The sequence below is a fragment of the Sebastes fasciatus genome, chromosome 9, assembly GCF_043250625.1.
Source record: "Sebastes fasciatus isolate fSebFas1 chromosome 9, fSebFas1.pri, whole genome shotgun sequence".
NCBI classification, from domain to species: Eukaryota; Metazoa; Chordata; class Actinopteri; order Perciformes; family Sebastidae; genus Sebastes; species Sebastes fasciatus.
This window is the reverse complement of record NC_133803.1, coordinates 24,231,961-24,258,356: the sequence shown is the minus strand read 5'-3', so window position 1 is coordinate 24,258,356 and position 26,396 is coordinate 24,231,961. Positions and strand designations below refer to the sequence as shown.

Below are 26,396 nucleotides of genomic sequence, written 5' to 3'. Positions count from 1 at the left end.
AGTGTCCTCTGCAGGATCCCGAGATGAGTTTTATCTTGCCCCTGAATATCAAGAACATGGGATTGTGACTGAGAAGGTTTGTCTGACTTCATTTATGTTTTAAACTTTCAGCAATCATTTGCGTTGGCTGTATTTTTTCACCTCCTCTATTCTGCTCTGTCTTGGCTCAGGTTTGCGTGTACGGGGTTGCTGCTATTCTTTGGGCCACGGCCAAGTTCAGTTTATCACCTCATCAAAAACTGGCAATGCCTCGCAAACTGAAGAGGCTGCTCCTGGAGATGGCAAAGAGGACGCCCATCGAGAGGCCCACCATCGTCATGGCTAAAAAAGTATTACTGTTTTTATTTTAAAGGACCAATATATAATATATTTACTGTAATAAATCATAAAATGACCATGATATGTCATCAGAGATTAAGGAAAGTTGCTAAATTGAAATACTGCTCCGATAACAATGCTACAGCCAGTATGTTCTCCCTTGAAATGTCCACTCCGGTCCAGAACGTCTTTTTTTGTTTTGGCCTGTGTGATCTCATCCACTGCCCATTTCGACACCGCGTTGCCACATATGAAACATAACGGCATACAAACAGCCTTCTGTAATCACGGAAGCAAGCCAACAAACTGGATCAACAGAGATAACATAACGTTAGATGCTACCCGAACTGAAAAACTTCGGCACATCTCTCTGTGGTCCGTGTGCTGCTGGGTTATCAAGGCAGCGAGTATTTGAGACATACAATGAAGTGATTCTGACTACTCCTGGTCAGAGGCTACCGCGGTTGTGTCAAGAAGGTAACCCTCAAATTGTGAAAATTTGCGCTAACTGCTATCGGTCACACCAGAGGAGCGGACAGGCCACGGCTCCAATATTTAGAATTTGGACTGCTGTTACCCGTTTCAAACACTAGGTGTCAGTGCTACATGCTGTTCCATTAACATGTTCTTTAAAGCATGCATTGGTCCTTTAATCCAATGCTTTAAATCGACAATTTCTTTCAGACAAATTATCGGCAAGGCTCTCTGCCTATTTTATTTCTATTAATTTATTTTCTACTTTTACATTCGGTTTTATTAAGTAATGCTGACTTGTTAAAATAGGTAAGCATTACAAAATAAATCCGATAAATAATTTGCCCTTCTGTATTTTATGCCTTTCTCTGGAAACTACTTTGAATTGCATTTCATTGTATAAAAAGTTCTCTATAAATAAAGCCTGGTTTTGCATATCAATGTGCACAACTTCAGAGAGGAGCACCTTTTCTAAATAGACATATCCTAGAGAGAATCCAATTTGTAAAAGTGCTTTGTCATTTTGTCAACAAAGGACTCTCCTAAACAAAAATACCGCAATTTACTTCTATTTTTATGCTGTCAGTCATTTTGTAAAAGTAGCTGCTCATTCTTCAGATACTGGATGTTTTATTTTTCAATCAAACACTTGAGTTATTTCAGGGCACAATTCATTCTGACATTATTGGTGTGTGAGTGTGTGTGTGAAGTGTCCTTTGCTGTTATCACATTGCTTTTCCTGTGGATCTGTTCCAGAGCTGTCGTGACTACTTATCATGTCAAGGGACAAATGCTGAGATTGTGTGGAACAACCTCATCAGCAGAGTTCACCCGGTAAACGGCCCTTTGTTTTTCCCCACAGATACATTTACACCTTTGTTTATTTATTGTATATTATTTAAGTCCCGATGTCAGGGTTCTTTTTGAACATCCTTTTAAAAGGGAACAACGGCCTCATGACAGTATCTTTTCCATTATGTTATATTGCCTCCAGAATAATATCAATGTTTTAGAAATGGCCGTTGTTCTCATTAATGTCTGTCCTGTTCTGTCTCATTGAAAAACACAATCTTTCTCTGTTGTAATTCTATTTTCTTTCAGCCAGCCTCAAAACCCAGTGATGCAGATGATTTGAGTGCAACTCGACAAAGCTCATGTGAGGAGTCTGCACCAAACAGCGGTAGGACATCTTCACTTTAGTATGAATGACCCTCATGCAATGTAGTTCACTTTGTAATACAGTATATTATAGTCTAAATGAGCCAAATATTAGGAAGACCCTTTGAATCGTGCTATCAAGAGGCACCGCCAATTTGTTTTTGTCTTAAGATCTACGTAACATTCATGAAGAATCGGTAAAGAAGGGAGCATTCTCTGTAGTTTACCGATGTGCATTGCATGAGACAATATCACTGATATTGTGTCTGGCGTTGTTGTAACTGTGCGTAGGCTTTGTGCCCATGGCCACTGAGAGCCGACTGGCTCCTGTGCCTGGCCCTGTTCCCCACAGCTATCCAGTCAACAAGGAACTCCAGCTCCCAGAAGCCTTCACTTCAACTGCCACACACTTCACCCCCATCATCCTGACCAATGAAGGGGACTCAGAGGAGGAGAGCCAACACCTCAGAGCTGCCATTGAAGGGTAGGATGTTCCAGAAAGTAATATTTATTATCACATTTCATTTTTTTTTTTTTTAAATAACAGCAATGCGTCTATTTTAATAAGCAATTTTCTAGTTTAAAGTCATTTAATAAAATTTAAAGGAATAGTTCGACATTTTGGGAAATATGCTTTTGCTGTCTTGCTGAGTGTTAAATGAGAAGATGGTTAGCTTAGCTTAGCACAAAGACTGGAAACAAGGGGAAACAGCAAGCCTGGCTCTGTCCAAAGGTAAAGAAAATGCACATACTAGGGCTGGGCTATATGACAATATGTATCGTCAAAACAATATAAAAATGTCTATCTTATATATTTCTCTGTATTGTTTCCATTGCGATATACTGTAGGCTAGGTCTTTATTTATTTATTTATTTATTTTTTCTTCCATAATTTCACTTCAAACTTTAAGGTTGATTTTGCACTCAAGTTCTTAAAATGAGAAAATACTCCGTACTTTTCATTTGTCAATAATTAATACAAAAAAAATTAATTAATTCACACAGTACACAATAATAGGCTTCACCCTGAGGTTATTTCATATGCACTATATATTTATTGAATTACCAGAAAACATGCTAGAACGTGAAGTATGCCGGAGTATTAAGGCCACATTGAGGGGGAAAAAAAATCTGAGATTTTGAGAATAAAGTCATAATATTACGAGAAAAAACTTGTAATTTAATGAGAACAAAGTCATGCTATTTCAAGAAAGAAAAAGTTGTAATATTACGCGAATAAAGTCATAACTTTGAGAGGAAAAAAGTAATTTCCTCCTCCACAAAAGAGGGAATTTCCCCCAGGTCCGTGTGGTTCTTTCTTCGGAATAAACACAGTTTCTTGCACAATTTTTTCAAGGTCCTGATATTTATGATAATGTGGTGCTGATGTGCCAAAAGATTAAGTATTATGTTATTTGTGAAACCTAAACTAATTTAATAGTTTACAAAAAAATCGACTATGATTGATTGTTGCAGCTCTATGTGTGTAAATTTTCTCATAAACTTCAGCAAGAAAGGGAATAAGTGTTGTTCCTCAAACAGAATTTAAATGAAAAATAATTTTAAAATATTAAATTACGAGAAATCAGTAAAACGAATACCTACACAGAGTGCTGTACAGCTTTAAAAGGACAAAAGCTCATTAGGGATTGTTTACTTTACAGGACAAAAAGCGGTGAACACGTGGAGGAAAGGGGCCTCGATTTCACTTCACACTCTGAGTACCTTTATCCTACACAGACTGAACCCAATCTGCACATACAGGAGTCGCCTGTTAATGAGGCGGTCGTAACTACAACTTCCAGCGACAACTCTACTTCTACTCTCCCTGATATTACCTGTCTGGAAGTCTCTCTTCCTCCGTCATTATCCGTTAGTGGTTGTGGTGTTTTCAACAATTACCTCTTCCGTCAGGATCCCTCAACAGGACATCTCTCCTTAGTGCCTGTGCAGGTCAGGGCTCCCGAGTCCCTCCTCGGGTTGGATATAAATCTCTCCCTGGTGCCACAGCCTTTACAGGGACTGATCACAGTTCCAGAGAGCACTGATGGTCCATTTATTAACTGTCTGAATGGGCCCGTGAGGCCTGGACCTCGGGATTATAGCCCACCATCATCCTATTTCAATGGTAGCTCCATCATCTCTGACAGCTCCCTGGAGCACAGTGTGCCCAGAGCGTACAATGGACAAGCTAATCCAGGAACAAGAGAGGAGAACCAGTCTCCTTCAGAGTCCCCTAAAGTCCACCCTGCCCTGCAGGAGGTGATCGACCTGCTCAAGGGGGAGTTTTCACTGGATGGGTATTTAGACAACGGACATGAGGACATCGCCATGGGTATGTATCTTTAGTTGACTGTCATATGATTTCATTATTTAAAGGAACAGTGTGTAGCACTTAGGGGGATCTATTGGCAGAAATGGAATATAATATTTATTATGTTTTCTTTAGTGTATAATCACCTGAAAATAAGAATCATTGTGTTTTCGTTAGCTTAGAATGAGCCGTTTATATCTACATAGGGAGCGGGTCCTCTTCACGGAGTACCACCATGTTGCAGCGCCACGTTTAGCCCAGAACGGACCAAACACTGGCTCTAGATAGGGCCATTCACTTTTTTGCGTGGGCCACCGTGTAGGGCTGCAACTAATGATTATTTTCATTGTTTATTAGTCTGTTGATTATTTTCTCGATTTGTTGTTTGGTCTATAAAATGTCAGAAAATGGTGAAAAATGTTGATCAGTGTTTCCCAAAGCCCAAGATGACATCCTCAAATGTCTTGTTTTGTCCTAAACTCAAAGATATTCAGTTTGCTGTCATAGAGGAGTAAAGAAACCAGAAAATATTCACATTTAAGAAGCTGGAATCAGAGAATTTTGACTTTTTTTTTCTTAAAAAATTACTCAAACCGATTAATCGATTATCAAAATAGTTGCCGATTGATTTAATAGTTGACAACTATTTAACGATTAATCATTGCAGCTCTACCGCTGTAGCTGTCCTACATGCTTGGCACACAGGAGAAATTTCAGTTGGTTGTAACCTCACCACTAGATGCCGCCAAATCCTACACACTGCTCCTTTAAAAATCAGTACAGTTCAAAAATCTGTTTAAGATCTGCAGGCATTTCTTTAATGAAACAACAAAACAGCGACCCACTCCATCACCCTTGTCTTGAGTTGTTGAGACATATTCATTTAGAAAATCTGCTTTTTTTTCTCTTTTCCGAGGGGAGTGCATCTTCTCCTTGAAGGACCTCCAATACCACACGTTTGCCAGTGTTGTGAAGGAGAGGTTCTGTGATCTGTACTGGGAAGACGACTTGCTGGGTGTACTGCACTGCCTGGTTAACTACAGCCCATCCTCACTGTGAGTAGGACTTCAAACACGTGTTTCTGTTTTTCCCTTTAAAGTAACTGAGGTAGGCCAGAAAACAAACAGTTCTTTTCTAAATTTGGACCACACAAGCCTCTAGCATCCTACATCCTGATCCAACGAAACACAACACTTAATAAAAAGGGTACATGTACTTTATATATTCATTTATGTGCCACCAAATTTGCTGGGATCCAGTTATATAGAAAAGGGCATTTGATCAGCCTGTCTGAAAGCAGAATGTTACCTGTTATTATGGAGATATGAAGCTGTTTTTATCAAACTGGTGGTCAGATGGAAACGTCTACATGTAGCTGGATGATCTTAATGTCACATTTACAAGCTAGGCTAGAACATGACTGTGCACTGAAACCAAAACATCTAGCAGGTGTCAGTTGACCAATCAGGGGAGGATGACAGACAGACAGACGAACATTGGGTCACGCAGCAACATGTAGGTGTTTGCATCCGACTACCAGTTTCCTGTATCAAATCATCATGAGTCATGCATTAGTTATGCATAACTTAAGCATGTGTTTTGTGTATTTATTATAAAGTGAATAAATTTAGCGCTGAGATGGTTGGTTGGGTGGTTAATCGATTAGTCGATTGACAAAAAACAAATCAGCAATCAGAATCAGAAATACTTTATTGATCCCCGGTGGAAAATTGGGGCATTACAGTTGCTCATGTGTAAACATGAAGAATTGTAAGAAAGTGGAAATATATGAGTATATAACATGTAAATTATGTACATGATGCTGCAATACAAACCCAATATGTAAAGAAATAGAAGTACTGTAATTAAAATTAAGAATATAAAAATATAAAATATTTACAAATATTTGCATTAAGACGTGCAATATATAACAAATAACCACAGTGCAAAAAAGTAAATACAAAATACTTAAAAGTAAATACAAAATGCTGAGAAGTGGGATAAACAATTAAATAATAAATGAATTGTTTAAGTAATTTATTTAGCAAAGATGCTAAATATTCTCGGGTTCCAGCTTCTCAAATTCCTCTATTTTATATATATTTAATTTCTGATTGAAAACCTTTTGGGGTTTAGCTATTTGAAGACTTCACCAACATTTTTTTTTTTTTACTATTTTGACATTTGGGCATTTTAAAGACTAGATTACTCCAAGAATCGGGAAAATGATCACCATATCAACTGATTGATAATTGACAGTTAGCCCTGATTCATATTTCGTTGATAAAACCGTCTGTCTACAGGATCACAGAAAGCATCTGATAAACAGCCTTGTTTTTTCAGACGTGAATCACTGCTCACATCTCAGAGAGTCAAATAATAAATGAATTATCGAGGCTATCTGTACCTGATTATACCATTACAGTCTTTTCGGCGCCGGTGCACTCTGCAAATGACATGTTTCACACCTTATTTTCAAACATCAACTACATAAGCTCAATCGGAGCTTCACTTCAAAAACACTTCAAACACAGTAGCAGTTCAGTTTTGCAGTGAGTGATTTAAAAACAGTGACAGTGATTTCTCCTGTACTTCCAGTCTCATCTTTTGACATATTACATTGAGTTTTACTGACTGAATTATCCACACTGCAGTTCAGATTCTGAAATATATATATATATATATAGTTTTATTATCATGCATCAGTTTTTAATCCTTAAAATTAATGACTAAAGACTAATGAATCCAATCAGCACAGTTGGCCTACATTATGAGTTAAAGAGATTATCTTTGAATAATTACCCTAAATTGAAAAAAATGATATCTTGTTAACAATAAAACAATCAGCGCTTCCGTCCAAACAGTGAAATGCCCAAATGTGTCTGCTAGTGGTCAGATGTTTAATTTATTCTCATGTGTGCTCTGAAGCATAGACCAGCCCTCACTGAGCATGACCTCTCCTCCTCCTCTGCACACCCAAACACAGCATTCAAATGAGCATTAACACAATATGCACTTCATACATAAACTTAAGCCTGCAGTTTAAATGGTCTCTATGGTAACTGGTTTGCAGGATGTTTGTAAGTGGTGGGGAGGATGTCCGGCATTGAAGATACACGTAAAGCCTCTTCTGAATGAATGAACATGAATGAAGGCAACAAATTCCACGCTTCTCTCTTCATTTAAATGTAAGCAGAGGCTGACGAGCCTGTCAGTTCACACAGCAGACATCTTTTTATCCAGCCGTCGCCGTGCTCTTGTGCTCAGGGCAATATGTGGAGAGACCCTTTAATCTGCTGTGGTAGGGAGACATCAGAGCTTTGCATAAAGATAGACACTCTTCCTCGGGCAGAGGGCTCAGCAGTGGAGGGTTATTCTTTCCACTGTTCCAGCTCCTCTGAGGGGGACAGGGAGGACTGTAGCCTCTCTATTGGGAGATGGAGTGGACACAGTGTCCTGTCCGGGTGGAAATACATTTAACTGATTCATTGAAGTGCATCTGATCTGCAAGATGTGAGCGACAAGCTGCAAGATGTTTGAAATGAGTATTTTTGTTTGGTTCTTAGTGATTGTTTTCATGTGTTCTGCTGTGTCGACTATTTTGTTTTGGCTGCTCTCCTCCAATTGTCTTTTTTTATATTGAAAATGCATATGATTGTCATCGTTCTTTACATAAGTGCTAATTGTGGTGAGCTTTGAACTCACCGTGTGTGTGTGTGTGTGTGTGTGTGTGTGTGTGTCTTCTTCTCTCTCCTGATGCGCCTCCTGCAGCGGCTCTAATGAGCAGCCTCCATCAAAGGCTGTGAAAAGGGCAGCTCTTACCCCACCCTTGGTAGCCACCGTATGGGGAGGGAAGAGAGAAGTTTGCCTGCACGGTCGTCTCGACATGAATGGAAACATTCACACGTCCAGTCCTGTCGCCGTGGATCGTTGGGAAGGAACCGAGGCCCGGCCCCCTCACGGGGAAAATGAGGCTGCGTCTGAAGATTTTGATTTAAGATCAGAGGAGAGTCGACGCTGCATCTGTCAAGGTAGGAGATAGACTTGGATACTCAATATTGTTTTTATTGTTTAGACAAAGAACAAATCCATTTAAGTTACAGCGTGTAATAATGACATGGGGATGTATAGTACATCTGTTGGATTGAGTTCTGATTTTTTTGGATGCATTTCCAAGTTTATGAAATACACAGATTTGTGCATCAGTGAAGAGCAGGTAGTCAGTCAGCTGAATCCAAAATATGCAATCTATATGGCTAAACTTGAGTTTAAAACCTAAAGATGACTTTATTTATGTGCTTTTAGATATTTTACTTATAGCAATTGTGCAATATAAAATACTCCATTACAAGTAAGAAGTAAGTCCTTCATTGAACATGTCACACAAGTAAAACTATGTGTATTATTAGTAAATTTGTACTTAAAGTAAAAGTGCTCAAAGTGCAGAAAGATTCTGCTGTTATATATAATATCATTACTTTAATATTACTGATGCATTATAATTCCATTACTGAGGCGTTCATGTGTAAGTAGCTTTTTACTATTGTAGTGGTTGTAGGTGATGTGGAGCTAATTTGACCTATTTTATATACTGTACTGTTGTGTAGACTAATCTATAACAGTACATCATATTTTATAAATTGGTCATATGTTTTGTTTGTCAAATCTTTGTGTAAAATAGTTGGTGACTGAAGCTGTCAGATAAATTATGTAGTGCAGTAAAAAGTACAATATTTAAAACCCCCGTCACTCCACTCAGCCGCCGGGAAACAAGACACGGGATACCCTCTGTTGGTCCTGAGGAGTTGCAGCATTTATTTCTGTACAAACGGCAACTTCCATTGTATATTCACTTGATATTCTCAAAGCTAAACAGACTCTGTCTTCTGCTTCACTCGCTCACTTGTTCGCTCATACACACACACTTCTCCAAATGACCTATGCTAATCTTACAGCTCTAGATAGGTCCATTCACGTTTTCACGTCGGCCACCTTAGTTGTCCTACATCTTTGGCACACGGGAGAGGTTGCAATCTGTAACCTCACCACTAGATGCCGCCAGATGTTACACACTGTATCTTTAACATACTTACATTCCACCACTGCTGCACTGAGTAAAATAACAACACTTTTATTTTACTAAGAAACTGTCTCTTCTTCGAGCAAACTACCTAAATAGATTAATTAACATATTTTTGAGGATTTAAATTTGATAAGTAGATTCAATACTTGTTTTGGATTTGAAAAAAATATACTATTAAACCCCAACCCATGTGTGATGTTTTGATTCATTTCACTTAATTTGGCTGCTGGCTGAAGTCATGAGACCTGTGACTGGCTGTTGGATGCTGTTCTTAAGATTGAAAAGGCATTCATAAGAGTCCAAGGCGTGCTAGCTGGCTCTAAAGATTTATTTCCTCCTCTGGGACTCATTCCTGGCCAATGACATTCACAAACACACCCTTACATCTGCTTTTGTTGAGCTATTGAAACATGCTTGACATGTGGTCTTGATTACAGTCCGGCTCTTACAAGATACTAGAGATGGGGAGATAGTGATGGTTAGAAGTTAAACTGTTGTTAAACAGTGCACCCATGACAGGGTTGGCAACAAATACCCCCATTAACACGCTTGCATCCCCCCCCCCCCCCCCCCCCCCCCCCAGTGTTTTTTTTCTTCATAAATCCAGTTTGTTTGTTTTTTTTTGCTCTCCATGTGATTCAGTCCCTCTCTCTTTCTCTTCCCTCTCTCTCTCTCTCTCTCTCTCTCTCCACTGTCTCTGTTTACGGGTCGAGGCGTGAGCACCGACAGTTTGGACGCGGGGGTCATGGAGGGAGGAGATCATTCAGCGGGGGGCAGCGATGAAAGCCCCTCTGAAGCCGAGTTTATGTCGGGGAGAGAGGAAGGGCTGGCTGGAGCCCACGACGAGCAGATGAGCCCAGACTGCTCCGAGGACATGGAGGACAGCGACTCTCTGGTGTCGGAGAGACTCCTCTCGCCTGCATCCAGAGCAGAGGGGCCGGGCCTCAGCTTCAGCTTCAGCACAGCCTGGGCCTTGGCCTTCTTTGGAGAGGATTGTTTTAGTCCAGAGGTGATCCAGTATGCGGCGAATCTGGGGCAGCACATAGGATCACCGTGTCTGGATGTGAAAACACAGGTGGGTAGACCTGTGGAGACTTACCGCGTGTGAGTCATATTTGACCTTAACCCTGTGTGTTTGAACAAACAGCAGGCTGCATGATTTATTTATCAGAATCTATTACACTAGCACAATGAAATGTATCTCATAAAGTGTTTTTTATGTAATGCATGCTGCAGTAGGAGAGTATATTAGTGCAAAAGCTGATATTCTATCATGGAGTGGATGCTTTTTAAAAAAGACAGAACAGGTTTTCAGCACATAAAATGTATTGGTATATTTCTATCAAAATATTCTCAGACATTATTTCTCATGATTGTCCATGATTAATCGCACATGTTTTATCTGTTTAACAAACCTTAAAGGGAGATTTGTCAAGTAGTTAATACTCTTATCAACAAGGGAGTGGGAAAATATGCTTGTTTTTTGCAGATGTATGTATATATTTATTATTGGAAATCAGTTAACAACACAAAACAATGACAAATATTGTCCAGAAACCCTCACAGGTACTGCATTTAGCATAAAAAATATGCTCAAATCATAGTATGGCAAACTGCAGGCCAACAGACAGCAACAGCTGTCAGTGTGTCAGTGTGCTGACTTGACTATGACTTGCCCCAAACTGCATGTAATTATCATAAAGTGGGCATGTCTGTAAAGGGGAGACTCGTGGATACCCATAGAACCCATTTTCATCAAGGGACCTCTTTGAAAATGGCCATGCCAGTTTTTCCTCACCAAATACAACAAGCTAGTATGACATGGTTGGATGGATTTCTTAGGTTTTCTAGTTTCATATGATACCAGTATCTTCACTGTAGCTTTAAAACTGAGCCAGCAATAGCCTAAAAATTGCAAATTGCGTTAAAGAAATTAGTGTCGTAAAAACAAATTTGCGTTAATGCGTTGTTATCGCGTTAACTTTGACAGCCCTAGTTTCATTACTTTGTGTTTGTAAACTGCAGATTGAAAATGCTTTGCTGTGATTTAACTCTGTGTTTTCATTTCTATTCTTTGTGCATTTCATCCATTATGTTTCATCCAAGTGCTTATTGAATGCAGCTTCATTTCCTCGCTTCATTCAGCCCTTCACGTGGTCGCCTTTTATGAATAAGTGCAGGAATTATTTCCCTCTCTGTAATGAAGTGGGGCACGGTCAGGCTTTGGGGTAAATAGGACGAGAGCATGTGTGGGACTTTAAGATAATTGGCATATTATTCTCTCCAAACTGGATCTGAATATTAATGTGTTGAACTTAGCCCTTGGCAGAGGAACTTACTATAATTTGCAAAAGAATATTAATGTTGTGTTTGCACACTTTGATGGCACCACTGCTTCTTCAGAGGGTTTGTGTAACAGCTAATAACACACCTTAAGAGCCGCGCTGCTGCGACCTCTCGCTCGTTTCACTTCAAAAGAGCTGTTGCGTTCGGTTGCCACGGTGAAGAGAGAGAAGAGGAAAAAAGGAAAGTGCGGCTGCATACGCACTGGAAAACACCCAAAGGGTTCTTTCAGTAAAAGGCATGTGGTGTTATTTTAGGGCCTTTTGTGTGATTTTTGCCTAATTTCCTCTTGAACAGGAACTGCAGCAGCAGCTGATGATTGAAACAAGGAATCTAAAGAAAACGAGGAATTTCTACCAGAAGCTGATTCAACAAGAGAGAAAAAACAAAGGTTGGGTATTTCATAACACCGCTAATATACGTAAATGACATGTGTAACTTCCAGTGTGATCTATAAACATCTGTATGTATCCCAAAGGTTCTGACAACAAACTGATGCTGTCAAAACTCAAGTCCCAGCTTGAGGAGCTCCGATCCAAAGTGGTCTTCTTGGATTGCGTAAAGAAATACCTTGAGGTACTTACACAGTACTTACAATAGATTGGTGCAGGAATGAGTCCTAAAACCCAGAAAGGAGTTAGCATTTTAGCACTTCCGGTTCTCTCGTTTGGAAGTTTTGAATGTGTTTTTGAAATAAGGTCTGTGATTAACATAAGCTGAAGAGATTTTAATAGTTTGTTCTACGATATAAAATACGTCACTAGATATCACACCCCTGAATTTTGAAACTTTTACGTGTCTTAAAAAAGGCGGTTGCTAACGAGGCTAAATGAGACTACTAAACGTCATCATGCCGACTCGTCCGCCTTTACAGTCTCGTTGTGGATACTTACGCTCGTGACTGTGGTGTAGATCGTTTATAGCCTCCTAGCTTTTTACTTTTGGCGATTGCATTCACACGCCACAGAGCTTCTTTTCTGCAACAATCCAAAACCCAATTGAAAAATCTCATTGGCTTTTTGTCGAGGGAACCAGGGCGATGCTAACTTCCTGGGTTGGCCTAAAAAAACACGTCATCCCTGGAGCACTCTATTCCCAACACTGCTATTTCTCACTCATTTACTAACAACGTGGCTCTTCTATCCTTTTGATATGATTTAATGTATTTCTTCAGATTCTGAGTGTGGACCAGTGGGGTTTAGAGGTTTCATTACTGCCTTCGTTGGCTGTCTGCGGACCCGGATCTTTGGACTTCCAGTCCGCTGACGACCCGTCTGTTCTGAGCTTTGGTACCAGCAAAGGGAAGAGCGCCGTGCAAGCTGGGTCTCCTCTGGGCCTCATGGCCTACCTCTACGCCAGGTATCATTGATGAGGGTTTACATTTGAAATGTGCTAGCCATTGCTTTTCTCTAGTCAAGTCATGCGGTCTTATGAAATGTGATGATGTCTAAAAGTGTTGTGTAGCCCGTGGGATCTACATAATTTATCCTCCCTGATGCTTTTGAGCCGTCCAACAAAGGGATTTCACAAGTACTCAGGTTCTTGTTATAATTACCAAATTATAACAAGATACTGCAACAGACACGCTTTTCCTAAAATAAGGACTTTCATTACAGCTATAGTTTCACAGCAATATAGTGCTGGTATTTGTGATGGGTTTCTTTTAAGGCCCAGACACACCAACACGACATTAAAGAACTAGCGGCGATGAAGGCCGACTGTTGTGTCACCTCACGTCGCCTTTGTCTTGGCCGACAAGTTGCACTCGAACACACCGCAAAGACTACAGCCGAGAAATCCCATAAAAAGACAAAAACCAACAATCTGTTGGTCCGTCTCAATACTGTCCTACTTCTCCCTCGTCCCCAGGCCTTGACTCAAAATAGACTACAGTGCTCATGTTTATGGTAATGATGAAGGAACATGTCACCCAGTACAACAGTGCTGCTCATTGATGTGTTTATAATCATTTTTGGACAACAGCGGAGCTCTATGGCTCAGAGGAAAAAGATACATCAGGCTTCGGTTACACAGACAATTTGATAAGTCAAATAGAGAATATCGCCATAATTATTCTTTATTACAGTATATCCATCTGTACACCTGAGTGCAATAAAATACTCATAGCTGCACGTGTACTGTGGTTAGAGACACTCTTACCACCGTTACCGTTACTATTAAAGTTACAGTGTGTAGGAATTGAAGGCATCTAGTGGTGTGGTTGCAGATTGCAACCAACTGAGTACCCCTTCACTCAGTCCTCTCTTTCCAAGACTGCAGTAATGTGAGGCGCCAAGTGCAGAACCGTGGTGACGCAGTTCACCTCGCTTAGAGGCCATCCTTATCATAATAACACTACTTTAGGAGTAACGGAAGTCAGACAGCGGCTGGCAGTACCACAGTTTTTGCACTCGTTTCACACAAGTGTATTGGAGAACTACGGTGGCCTTCAGGTAACATAAAAACGTGAAAGGCTCTCTGTAAAGCCAGTGTTTGATTTGTCCATTGTGGCGGACTCTGTGAAGAGGACCCGTTCTCTATGTAGATATGAAGGGCTCATTATAAGCTAATGAAAACGCAAATATTCTTATTTTTACACTAATGAAAACATAGTTATGAATATTATATTCCATTTCTGCTAATAGATATACCCTAAAATGTTACACACTGTTCCTTTAAACTTAACATACAGTCAATGCATCGTCTCTCAGCAAACTTTATTCTTCCAATTTGTCTCTCTCACTGGCGTTCTCTTTCCATCATGCTCTCTCTGTTTAGACAAGTCATGTAGGTGGTTACATACAGTTTGTGCCATCTCTAATTCTGATCTGTAAACAGTGACACTTTCAGTGCATTTGGTTTGTATCTGTTGCCATGGGAAACCACATCAACAATCAAGGAAACAGGGTCACAATTCATATTTTTGTAGCCACTTTAGTTCCCACTGCCTCAAGCTGTTTTTTTTTATTATCATTATTTCTAAAGGCATTGATAAGTCTTATTTTCAGTCTATGTTCTCAGAAGGTGGCTTATTTAACAACTTAGTAAATCTATCAGCATGTCAGTAAAAAAACTACAGAACCAGTTACAGTAAGAACTAAACGTATTTTCCTCTGGGGGATGGGAGGGGCATGTCCCCCTCACTTTTCTAAATCCAACTTTTGTTCCTCTTACTTTTACAGTTTCAGTTTGATTCATTCACTGAAATAATGAGAGAAGCTCTGAGTTGATCAAAATGTTGAAATGCTCGTCTGAGTCGCCTTCATTATTCCCTCACAGCATTTAACCTTTTACAAGCATTAGCAAGTGAACTTTCTTTGCCCCAGATTTTGCCTCTCAGCCAACATACAAGCTGACCTACCTTCTTGGTTTGCAGCTTGTGGGGAAGATTTCAGACTCAGGGCTGAACAAGTCCCAGATGATTTAAAAAAAAATGATTTAGCTGTTTTTATTTACAGATAATTCTCCTAAAAAGACGCTAGAACTAATCATCAATCAAAGATAATCCCATAAAAGATGGTGTTTTTTGTTGTAAAGACAGAAATAAAACATTATTTGTGTAGTTTAAAGGTTCATTGTTGACATTGAAAATGGTCATTTGAAATTTTTGTCCAACATTTTGTATGTAAAGAAATAATATTTATCGAAGAAGTATCAGGTCTCTATCAAGGAAATGATAGATGATTATTAGGTTGGTGCATTATAAAGCAGCAGTTTATGTGGCCTTATTATACTAACATTATTATGGAAAGTATGATAACCATTTTAGGCTAACCATAAGTTATGATTCAGTAGATGATAGAAATGAGGACGATAACATTTATATTATGTATATAGTACTTCTGTTTCTTTGTTGTTGAAGAACCTCTGACTTTGTTTATCTTCATGAATACCCATTTGTAAGGCAGCTCACATGACACCCACTACAACACTAATATTGTGATGGAGGAGGCTTTGGTATGACGTGACTGCTCTGTCACACTTAATAGGGTGCGTCAGGGCACCTAGTAAGGATGTCACAGTAGTACAGCGGATAGGCTCTCACATTATAACAATTGTGCATTTTATGAGAAGAGCATGAGTCCTCAGAGGTCAAATCTGACTTCCCTCCACATCTGTAAATAATCCTTATGGTATGCATAAACATAGTGTGTTAGAAATTTCATGCTTTTCTCATAAAATGCACAATTGTTGTGACTATCCCCTCGAGACCGCTGGTTCCTGACCCCCACTACGGGTCGCCAAAGTTTCACAGGGGGTTGCAAGGCCTTCTTGATTTTAAGGGGTGTAAGACAACTTTTTTTTAAAACATATACAGTTGGCCTATATCTCAGCATTTAAATGGGAGGAGAATCTGGGCCAGACAAGCTGGAGGTATCACATCTCCCATTTTCTCTCTCCCATCTCCTTTTTGCATGCTCATTTCAGTAGATATCTCTGCTGCAACACATAGATGTCAACACTGTAACCTCTTCACATTCTGTTGATAATGTTAGTTCATTTTTTTTGAATATTTTAAACTAACATTCTGGCCAGATCTCACACATTGCACCTTTAAACTGTGTTGCTCTCTGAACTTAATTCAGTGTCACTATGTTTCTTTTAATCACAGAAATGCTGCTGTGGAGGGCTTCATCCAGCAGTTCCTGTATACGTTTCGTTTCCTCTGCACTCCTGAGCAGTTACTGCAGTTCATCATGGATAAATTCATCGGTGCTGCAAGGTACTGTATATCCAGTTACTCATAATTACATACAGTATAAACAGATATTTACAGTACAATACAGTATGCCAAGAAAAACATGAGTATCTCCAGTCCAGCTTTTCCTGTAAACTACAAAACATAATGAACAATAGAATACATTACTGAACATCTTGCTCTGATTATGTGACCATAATGTTTGTTTTCCGTGGCAGACAAGGTCCAGACATGTCAGCAGACAGTGAAAAGATCTTCCATCGCAGTTTGGACCTGCTCCAGTTCTGGATAACAGACTGTAAACGGGTGGACTTCACGCCAAAGTCAAGCCTTGTGGATATGTTAGAAAACTTCCTTAATACCGAGGTATTACCGCACATAAGCATACATTTTGCTCTGCACTTTACAGAAAGGACTTGTCAGTCAAATAGCTGCACTGTGACACACAGTATTTATTTTCTGTCTGAAATTTGAGTTCCTGATGGAGGCTGTTTCTGCTCGTGCTACCTACACAATCCATCTTCTGTTCATTATAATCTCTCTACTGATGGAAGCGTCAAACTTCCTGCATGTCAGCATATATTTCACGGATGAAAATCCGACACTACGTGTTTAGAACAGCCAAAGTAAAATCTTTCATGAAGCAGCTCAAATCTTATTACATGTCAGAACAGAGCAAAAGGCATCACGTTTAAGCTGTTTAACAGTAATTGATCATGTGACACGTTCACGTTTTTTTCTCTTTATGAAACATACAATAGTCACATTTCCACCGCAGGAACTTTACCCCAGAACTAGGAACCTTTTGAGGAGCTCATTACGTTTCGACCGCAGAGACCAGGGTCTAAATTAAGTTCCAGGGACATTTTAGTTTTGTTTTTTGCCCCCCCAGAATAGCCCTGGTCGGGAGATAGTACTTTTGCAGGGATGACCGTCGCTGATTGGTCAAACACACACTGCTTCAACGGCTTCAACTCATATACTGCTTCATTCATAAACAAAGAGGTACTCTAGTATCGATTCAGGGCCATTTTAGGACGAGGGGAGAACATCTTTCTTTGTTTAATGACATTGAAAGTAAAGTTAGGCTTTGCTTCGGTCTCCCGACTCATCGTGAAGGAGAGACAAAATGGTTTTCTGATTGTTTCATGGCGGTTACATTCTAAAGCACAAATAAATAACCATGGGTGGGCTGAAGGAAACTTTTAGTTCCTTGAAAAGAAGTCCCAGGACTAAAATTACCAGGAACTTCTTGGTGGAAATGAGGCTAATGTCAAACCACAAAATGAGCCAACTACAGAATGTTAGTTGTTTTTTTCCCCTGCAGGTGATTCCCGTGGACGGCCGAGGGGAGGCCCTTCTCGCTGCTCTCCACGGCCCTCCTTGTACGACTTGGATCCAAGGAAGAGGAAGCCTGATCAGCTTTGAGGAAGATGATGATTCTATGTGTGTGCATTCATCTACTGAGGATCTTGGGAGAAAGGTCAGTATTGTATAGTATATGCTTTGTTTGGATTTTGTAAATACTCTCCTCTGTCATCAAATCCAAAAACAGCGCTGCTGTTGAACAAGAGCACCCTGCAGGAAATGCAAAACACCTCTGTTAACGCAAGTTTTTCTCAACTCTTCAGTGGAGATTCTCCAGAGTAGTGGAGCCCTCTGCATCCGTGCCTAAAGACAGGGCCTTCTCCATCGCCGCAGCCCTGCCTATGCCTTGCTACGGCTCCCTGGCGGACGACCTCTCCAACGTCTGCCTGCAGAGTGAGGAGCGACTCCCCTTCAGCCAGAATGAACACAGCGCACAGCACATCACCCAGCAGCTCACCCTCCTGCAGCAGGTAGGCACTCGGGTCACCTTGCCCTCAAGCTGCTGTTGTCTCTTTTCACCACTAGATGGAGACATGCCCTTATGAATGCACAGTAAGACCCTGATGAATACAGTCAACTCCTACTGATGTCACACCTTCTGCATTCCAGGAAATATTCCGAGGATGTCATCCAGTTAATTTCCTCAACTCCAGGATACAAGGAATCGGGGACAAAGTCTCGACCACAAACAAGTGAGAATAATGTTCCCGCTTTGAATGAATAAAAAAATAAAATGATCCACAAGCACAAGTACCCCTTGAATTCAAAGTTTTAACTCCATAGCTTAAGTGTGGTTGACCATAACATATTTCAGGTTAGTTTACTTTATTTCACCAGGAGAATCCACACCATGATCTGTTAAGAAGTCGGATACACTATACATTAAATTAGTATTATTCTTATTATAATTTTCACAGTGTGTTATTAGTACTTTTACTGAAGTAAAGGATCTGAGTATTTCTTCCACCACTGATTTCTGGTTTTCCTATATCATCTCTGCTTCCCCTCCACCAGGAATGTGTCTCAGCACATCGCTCCAGCAGAGGGCAGCAGACTACTTCTATGTGAAGAGACGCCATCAGAGAGTTTCCTCCAGCAGCTGCTCACATACACTGACAGTGTTGCTAACTGGATCTCTGCTGAAATAGTCATCTGTGACTCCGTCAAGGTGAGAGGAGACATAACTCATGACAGGGTCAGCTAGGAAAAAAACAAGAGAGGCAGCCTTTATTGTCACAGCCTGAGCTTTGATTTCTCATCGGACGCATGCTCTCATGTCAGTCACAGACACAATGTTGCTTATGTTTATTTTTGGGGGGGTTCATAAGCTGTCATTTGTCATAAAAAAAAGCTGCAAAACTCAATGAAAATAAATGTATTTGTATGATTATGGACACTTTGTCCCTCAGCTACTTCCTTATATTTTCCCATACACACTCCATTCAAACTTTATCATTTTTTTAAACAATCAGCTCATTTAGGACATCTGTGCATCATTTAGATTTCGATATGTCATACTGACACGACAATTAGCTCATTTATATTTCACTTTCTCTTTAAAAGACAGTTCAACTGCTTTCATCTTTCACACTTCAGTGTTTCCCCTAGGATTTTTTTCCAGCAGCTGTGCTGAAGAATGTGATATTTTATTATATAGTTAGAAGGGCTTTAACTACTAACTACTACAACTACTTTCAGTGCTCACATACAAGCTGACAGTTCAACTGCTTACAGGGCTTAAACTTGAAATGAAACCTTCAAATGATTTCAGGGATTATAGTTCAACTGATTTCAACTGCTTTGGGGTCTTCAATTCAAAAGACGCTTCAAACGCTATCAATGATTCAACTAAAGGCCAAGACACACCAAACCAGAGAAATAGCATTGATGAAGACCAACAGTTGCGTCGCCTCACGTTGTCTCTGTCTTGGCCAAAAAGTTGCACTCGAACACACTGCAAAGACTACAGCCAACGGCCAACTACCACGTACGTCCTGCGCCTGCGTGAGATGAAATAACTCTCCACACCAGCAGGTCGCGGTAGTCTGTATTCATTATTCAAAAAGGGAAACCGGAAGTCCAAGGACGGCGGATATACAAGCCGTTGTTACGATACATACATGAAACAAAGCGATGTTTGATGATCATTTTCACATCACTCTCACTCACCACTTAGCTTCCATCGAGATAGCCATGTCGTTGTGATAATATCCGTGTATTAGAATGATCAGAAGATGAAAATGAGAAGGCCTTCTGTGTTTTTCCTCTTGACTTTACTTGTTTGCTTGTTTTCCTCACTTCCGTTTCTCTTCTCGTGCACTGATTCGTTTAAGCTTAACAGCCAGAATGATTTCTCTCACCGACGGATAGGCGCCACCGATTCAACATGCTGAATCGTCCAAAAAAACTCAGACACAGGCAGACTAGAGCCGACGGTGCGGGACACACCGCAAAAACTAGGCCGACAGACGTTCACCGACGGCCCCAAACTGTCCGACAGCCGACCGTCAGCTTGGTGTGTCAGGGCCTTTAAACTGCAACCTCCCATTCAACATCTCTGATGCAAATAACATTTTAAGACATTTTAATCTGTTCACAATGTTTTGATCAACCAAGCAAACTTGCATTAAACAGTACAAAATGCATTAATAACTTTGACTACATGTAGTATTCTTCTTGTTTTTCTAGTGGACATGCTTCATTATGCGGCCTCCTGTAGTCCCCATAAAGCATACCACTGTAATGACCTACTAGGTTTTTGCATTTTGCTTTGTTTAGCATTTTTTCATTGCAAGCTCTCCTCTCTCTTGCAGACGCAAGTTGCTTTGCTGACCAAGTATCTGTGGATAGGAAAGCACAGCTACGAATCCAGGAACTTTGCCACAGCCATGCAGGTCCTCGGAGGTCTGGAGAACGTGATTGTCAGGCAATTACCAGTAAGGCTGCATCTCATGAATTCCTCTTCTGAGTTTCTGTAATAAGTCAGATGCCCTACAGCTAAATGTTTTCTTCAGCTGTGATAGAATGGGGTGGTGTTTAATTAGTTTCACAAATGAGAAATTTGCATTAATACATTCAAATAGGATGGAGAAAGTGTGAGCGCTGTTCGCAGGAATGTGGCTCGTGAATAGGAGTAATTATAAAAACCCACAATTAAAAATACACCAGTGTTGAAAATGTATAAGAAATTTACATATTTCCATGGGTTGTATTCATTGACTCGGGGTATAATTAGTCTTCCTTTTGGAGCTACTAAATAAAACTTCCTCCTCTCTCGCCAACAGGCTTGGAAACATCTGTCTTCCAAGGTGTGTGAGATCCTGGAGGAGCTGCGAGCTGTGCAGGTGTGTGTGTGTGTGTGTGTGTGTGCATGTGTGTAGGTGTGTTTGAGCAAGCGCTCACACACGTATGTTGTTTGTAACTGAAAGCTAGGCTGGTCACATATTGTGAAACTGGGCTGCAGGGCAAACAAATCAATAGAAAAACAGCTTCAAGCAACTCGCCTGTGTGCTGAGAGCTCCCAGCTGGCTCTGCTTCTGAAAGTTACCCCCCAAAAGAACCTGATGCATCAAACAACACGCGTCGCTCTGCTGCCAACTTTCCTGCCGAGCTGTAATAAAGAGAATCATGTATGCTCTCTTGGCTTTGAAATGTAAAGAGGTTAAAATCATCTCGGAGTCTTTCAGTCATATCACACCCCGCTACATTGGACATGCTCATTACTGCGTCAAGCGCCTGAGACTTTGGCTTAATTGGAAACATTTTCTAAATGTTCTGTTCCAGTAAGAACTAATTTATTAACTGTGCGGATGAATTGCTCTCTCCTCAGGTGTTTCTGAAGAGTGACGACCTGTGTCTGATGGGGGGAGAACACAAGAGGAGGAGGCCCACCCTGCCGTCGGCGCACATCCTGGCCATGCACGTCCAGCAGCTGGAGATCGGAGCCTTCACACTCACTACTGGAGCGTACAAGTGGACCAAGCTCAGGTGAGGGGAAATCATTTTTGAAGCCTCCACGCCCGCAACAGCCGTGGCCAGAGGCATTATGTTTTTGGGTTGTCCGGTCCATTCTCGCTATATCTCAGTAACACCTGGAGGGAATTTCTTCAAAATTGGCACAAACGTCCACTTGGACTCAAGAGTGAACTGATTAGATTTTGGTGGTCAAATGTCACTGTGACCTCACATCCATCCCATTCTTGTGATATCTCAGCAAATGTCTTCAAATTTGGCCCAAACGTCCACTTGGACTTCACACAGAGATTCTGCCATACCGCCGTAAAGAATATCCGCAGTTACGACGGCTTTGCTTTTTCACACTGAACAAAACTGGACAGATGTTGTTTATATCTGATTTATTGAACCTCATACAGACATTTGATGGTATGAAAATGAACCTTCCATCAAACAAGCCTACAAAAGGTTTTGGTTTGGATCACAGAAACTTTCTGCTCCACAATAAAGTTAAATAAGTCCGTATGAAAATCATGCACAGTGCAACAGTTTAACTACATTCAAAGCCGAGTCTCCCCTGTGCAATCAATGTTTTGGATGAACAAATATTGAATATTATCTAAAAACAGTGCCTGAAATGAGCCGGTACTCACCGGTTCTGAGTACCGGCACTACTGATTCGAGTCGGAAAAGACCTATTTGCGTTTACAAGCACTAAGCGTAAATAAAGACTTCAGGTCGCGGTTATGCCCGTGAGACGCAGCTGGAGCCGGTACAGAAAGCTGCGTAGATTAAAATGAGATTTCTGAACGCCGATGCTGTTGTAACTGCACAGTTAGTAGCTAGCTGCAGCCAAATGACACCGAGGCTGTCGGTACTAGATGCGGCACCAACCAACACTGAGCTTCCCGCGTCAGCTGCCAACTACTGTGGCGGCAGTGACACTTCGCACCATGAGAACAGTTCACCTGACTGCTGTACTACTGTGTGCATATCCTCCATTATAGGTCTTATATGGCATTCATCTGCTTTTATCCAAATTTGAATTTCAAAAGAAGTATGACAACAAAGCACTGAAGGGCTGCGTGTTTTCAGGCAAATGTATGCCGTATGTAATGAAATGCATACAAAAATACATTTGAAGTGGAATATATTACCAAGATATGCGTATAAATATGAATCCACGTTTGATGATCATGTCATTAAACTGTTGAATAAGGGTACTGGCATCTTTTTTGGTCCAATTCAGGCACTGAACATGACTGATAACATGACTAGCTGTTTATAAAACACCCCGTCCCCTCCCTTCTTCTAACAACCTCGACATGATTTTACTGCATGCTGGAATTTGCACTCATTTATTTTTGGTGTGATATTGGTGAAATTAGCCTGATACCTATCCTATCCTGTGACACAATATATTAACAGTTAGTGTCATTAGCTGAAAATTAGCTCTCTCCCCACTCTCCAAAAATCCATCTATGACAAAGTCGGCCAACTCGCTACGAGGACGCATTTTCCTGTGTCCTTCTCCTTCACTCCAATATGGCTGACCAGATGCTGAGGTCACAACAAGTGGCGGTTGGATGGTAATGGCACAGCTGCTGGATTTGGGTTGTTGGTAGGGGTGCCAGTGTTGCACCAGATGGCGCCCGTGGGATGGGGCTTGATTGGAAAAGAGGTTTCGGGCCAGATGCTGAGAGGCGACTGGCTGCAGCCAGATGCTGGGGTCAGGAGGTCTAGCAGGGAAAGGCAGAGACACAGCTGGTTGCTGCGGACCCAGGGTTATCCCCGCTCTCTGCAAATCAGGTCACAGACACAGCTGATGATGCTGCCAGGAAGGAAACTTGGGTATAATATGCACCTAGATATAAATGCTTTTCATGTTTCCACTTTTCCTTCTTGTTCTTTATTCCCCATTTCATGTTGCCCCCTGCTCTCATCACATCCGTCCTCGGCTCAAGGAGCATAGCAAAGGTTGTGAGTCAGGTCCACGCCTTCCAGGAGGCTGTATACCCCTACAGCCCGGACCGGGAGCTGCTGGCCTACCTTCGGCGCCGCATCGCCCGGCTCGCCACCTCTGACATCCACCTCTTGGCCGCCGACAACGATGCCAACTTCCAGCAGTCCAGCGAGCGACAAACACGCAGGATCCAGGACAAGCTGCGGAGGGTGAAGGCCACTTTCCAATGAGCCCTGACCCAGTCACCCCTCACAGCCTAGAGCGAGTCACCACCACCAGGTCAACACCTCATGTCCGAGCCCAGACTGAGGCTCCGTGCCCAGGTCACGACCCTCAGATGCCTCTGTCGTCCTGGCAGAACAGCCTTGTGGACTGGAAAACTTTTTCTGCTGTCACATGTTCACTATCTCTCAAAGATCTTTTGATTTAAGTCAATGAATTTGTTTAAACTCCAAGGCAAACTTTATTTATAACTGATTATAATTTGCTTAAATTCTCTCTCAGCTCATATATTGCCATTTTTAATTTGTGATTTGACCCTGTAATTTAGCTGTTAAGGCCTCATACGTGGACTGAACATGGCATCAATGCAAACTGCATGTCCAACATCAAGGCTGGATTACCAACATGGCAAAGTGGGCACCTGCACCAGGCCCAGAGACCAGCTGAGAGAGACTCACAGCTTCCTGTGCAGACTCTGGCTTTCAAATGAAAATCTCAAACCGGCAGCTCCCGTATCTGGGATATTTTGCCTTCACTTCTGTACAGTGGGAGGAAGTGGAGACGCACCGTCCATCTTTATACATGCTCTATGGTAGGCTCACAGAGCTGCTAGCTTGGCTGTAGACTCTTACGGCCAGGTAATGCCACACAAAAAACTAGTTCCTACAACATGAACGTCCGCTCTGGAACGCAGAGTAAAAAGCCTGGCATCATAGAACGTGGAAAGACATGATAATCATTTAAATATGGGGATAACAATGCGTATTTTTAAACTGTGTCTTCTGGATGACATTCATAGTGTTGCGCTCATTTATACACACAAAAAGTGAGATGAATTGTGTAAAGAATGAAAAACTGAAAAACCTGGCTCCAAATTCAGAAGTTGTTCAACTATTTGACAACCAGTTGTGATGGAGTATACTGGCGCCTTGTTACCTCATCTTGAGACTTGGGAATGTGTCATTCCAGCAGAGGAGTACTGTGCATATTGCACAGAAAAGAGACAGAATGGGGCTTAAATAGAGGCCCAGCAGCTACTTTACTTTAACTTTACCTCGGCCCCCGAGCAAGTGAATCCAGCCAAGTCAAACATTCAAATATAATCCATTTGATGTTGCTGAAACGTGTTTGACTTCTAGAAAACAAGACAATAATGCAGAACGTATTAAATTCACTGAACCATTTATTGATTACAACACATAGTTTCTGTTTGTTTACCAATTAGGAGTTTACCAAATGAGATTTATATGACTAAATTGGTAAATTAATATCTAATACTAATCCCATTCAAACAGCACAATGTGAAATAATTGCATTTTTTTTTATCAATAGTGTGTCATGATGGGGAAAAAGCTACGCGGCTGTCACGACAATACCTTACCATTACAGAGAAAATGGTAGAACATAATGAGATGTCAGTGTGCAAAATGTTATTTGAGAAATGATGTTCAGTCGATGTCTATTTTTCTATTTTCCTGCCTGCTCTCTCTTTCTCCACGGTCCTCTGCCGTGATTCGTGAAACACACCGTGGAGATGGAATGTGACGTGCGATGAAGATTTGCTTAATTTAGCCAAATAAATGAGATTTTATAAGCTCTCTCTTGCCAGAGCGTATTATTATCGGACAATATCCGTGTTAGACTGTCTGTGTGGGGGCTTACAGCCCTGTTGTGTGGTGGGAGGAGCTGAAGCTGCTCTTCCTCACCTTCTGTAGGAATGTGTATGGTAAAGACTTTTAATCTGGCATTTCCTCCTCTTAAAGGGCCAGTGTGGATCATTTTGGGGGATCTATTAGCAGAAATGGAATATAATATTCATAACTATGTTTTCATTAGTGTATAATCACCTGAAACCAGGAATCGTTGGGTTTTCGTTAGATTAGAATGAGCCCTTCATATCTACATAGGGAGCGGGTCCTCTTCACCGAGTGCGCCATGTTGCTCCGCCATGTTTCTACAGTAGCCCAGAACGGACAAACCAAACTCTGACTCGAGAGAGAGCCTTTCACTTCTTACCTGAAGGCCACCGTAGTTCTCTGACACGCTTGTTAAACTGCGGTAAAGTGAGCCGCTGAGTGTAAAACCGTGGTACCACCAGCCGCTGTCTGACTTCCGTTGCTCCTAAAGTAGTGTTATTATGGTGAGGATGTCCTTTGAGCGAGACGAACGGCGTTACCACGGTTTTGCACTCAGCGGCTCACGTTACCGCAGTCTTGGAAAGGGAGGAGTGAGCGGAGGGGTACTCAGTTGGTTGCAATCTGCAACCACATCACTAGATGCCACTAAATTCTACACACTGTACCTTTTAATTATCACTGGAGGATTTGCTGTGGCGGCTACATCATATTTTAAGCCAGTATACAAAACGTGACCATAAGGACACTTCCTCACGTTGTCATATGCATTATCCTTATGCATATATACTTCCTCAATGTTTTGGCTTGCTTTGATGAAGGGGATTTTATTTCATTTTACTTTATTTCATATGGGCTTTGCGTGA

The 26,396-nt window shown here is 41.2% G+C and overlaps 1 protein-coding gene across 3 annotated transcripts in view; it reads left to right on the top strand.

Annotated features, from left to right (window-relative positions):
- Window positions 1–25,492, top strand: part of kndc1 (kinase non-catalytic C-lobe domain containing 1) — a 41,216-nt gene extending 15,724 nt beyond the window's left edge. For all 3 annotated transcript variants that reach the window (XM_074646862.1, XM_074646864.1, XM_074646863.1), the window contains 22 exons: window positions 15–76; window positions 171–329; window positions 1,549–1,626; window positions 1,894–1,972; window positions 2,242–2,434; window positions 3,615–4,285; window positions 5,181–5,319; window positions 8,036–8,295; window positions 10,061–10,422; window positions 11,988–12,081; window positions 12,169–12,266; window positions 12,865–13,049; window positions 16,303–16,413; window positions 16,608–16,755; window positions 17,717–17,872; window positions 18,021–18,227; window positions 18,367–18,449; window positions 18,772–18,925; window positions 20,571–20,693; window positions 21,042–21,101; window positions 21,587–21,744; window positions 23,676–25,492. In XM_074646862.1, the coding sequence (XP_074502963.1) occupies window positions 15–76; window positions 171–329; window positions 1,549–1,626; window positions 1,894–1,972; window positions 2,242–2,434; window positions 3,615–4,285; window positions 5,181–5,319; window positions 8,036–8,295; window positions 10,061–10,422; window positions 11,988–12,081; window positions 12,169–12,266; window positions 12,865–13,049; window positions 16,303–16,413; window positions 16,608–16,755; window positions 17,717–17,872; window positions 18,021–18,227; window positions 18,367–18,449; window positions 18,772–18,925; window positions 20,571–20,693; window positions 21,042–21,101; window positions 21,587–21,744; window positions 23,676–23,904 (3,809 nt within the window). In that variant the 3' untranslated portion in view covers window positions 23,905–25,492. The remainder of the gene's footprint in view (window positions 1–14; window positions 77–170; window positions 330–1,548; window positions 1,627–1,893; window positions 1,973–2,241; window positions 2,435–3,614; window positions 4,286–5,180; window positions 5,320–8,035; window positions 8,296–10,060; window positions 10,423–11,987; window positions 12,082–12,168; window positions 12,267–12,864; window positions 13,050–16,302; window positions 16,414–16,607; window positions 16,756–17,716; window positions 17,873–18,020; window positions 18,228–18,366; window positions 18,450–18,771; window positions 18,926–20,570; window positions 20,694–21,041; window positions 21,102–21,586; window positions 21,745–23,675) is intronic.
- Window positions 25,493–26,396: the final 904 nt, after the last annotated feature.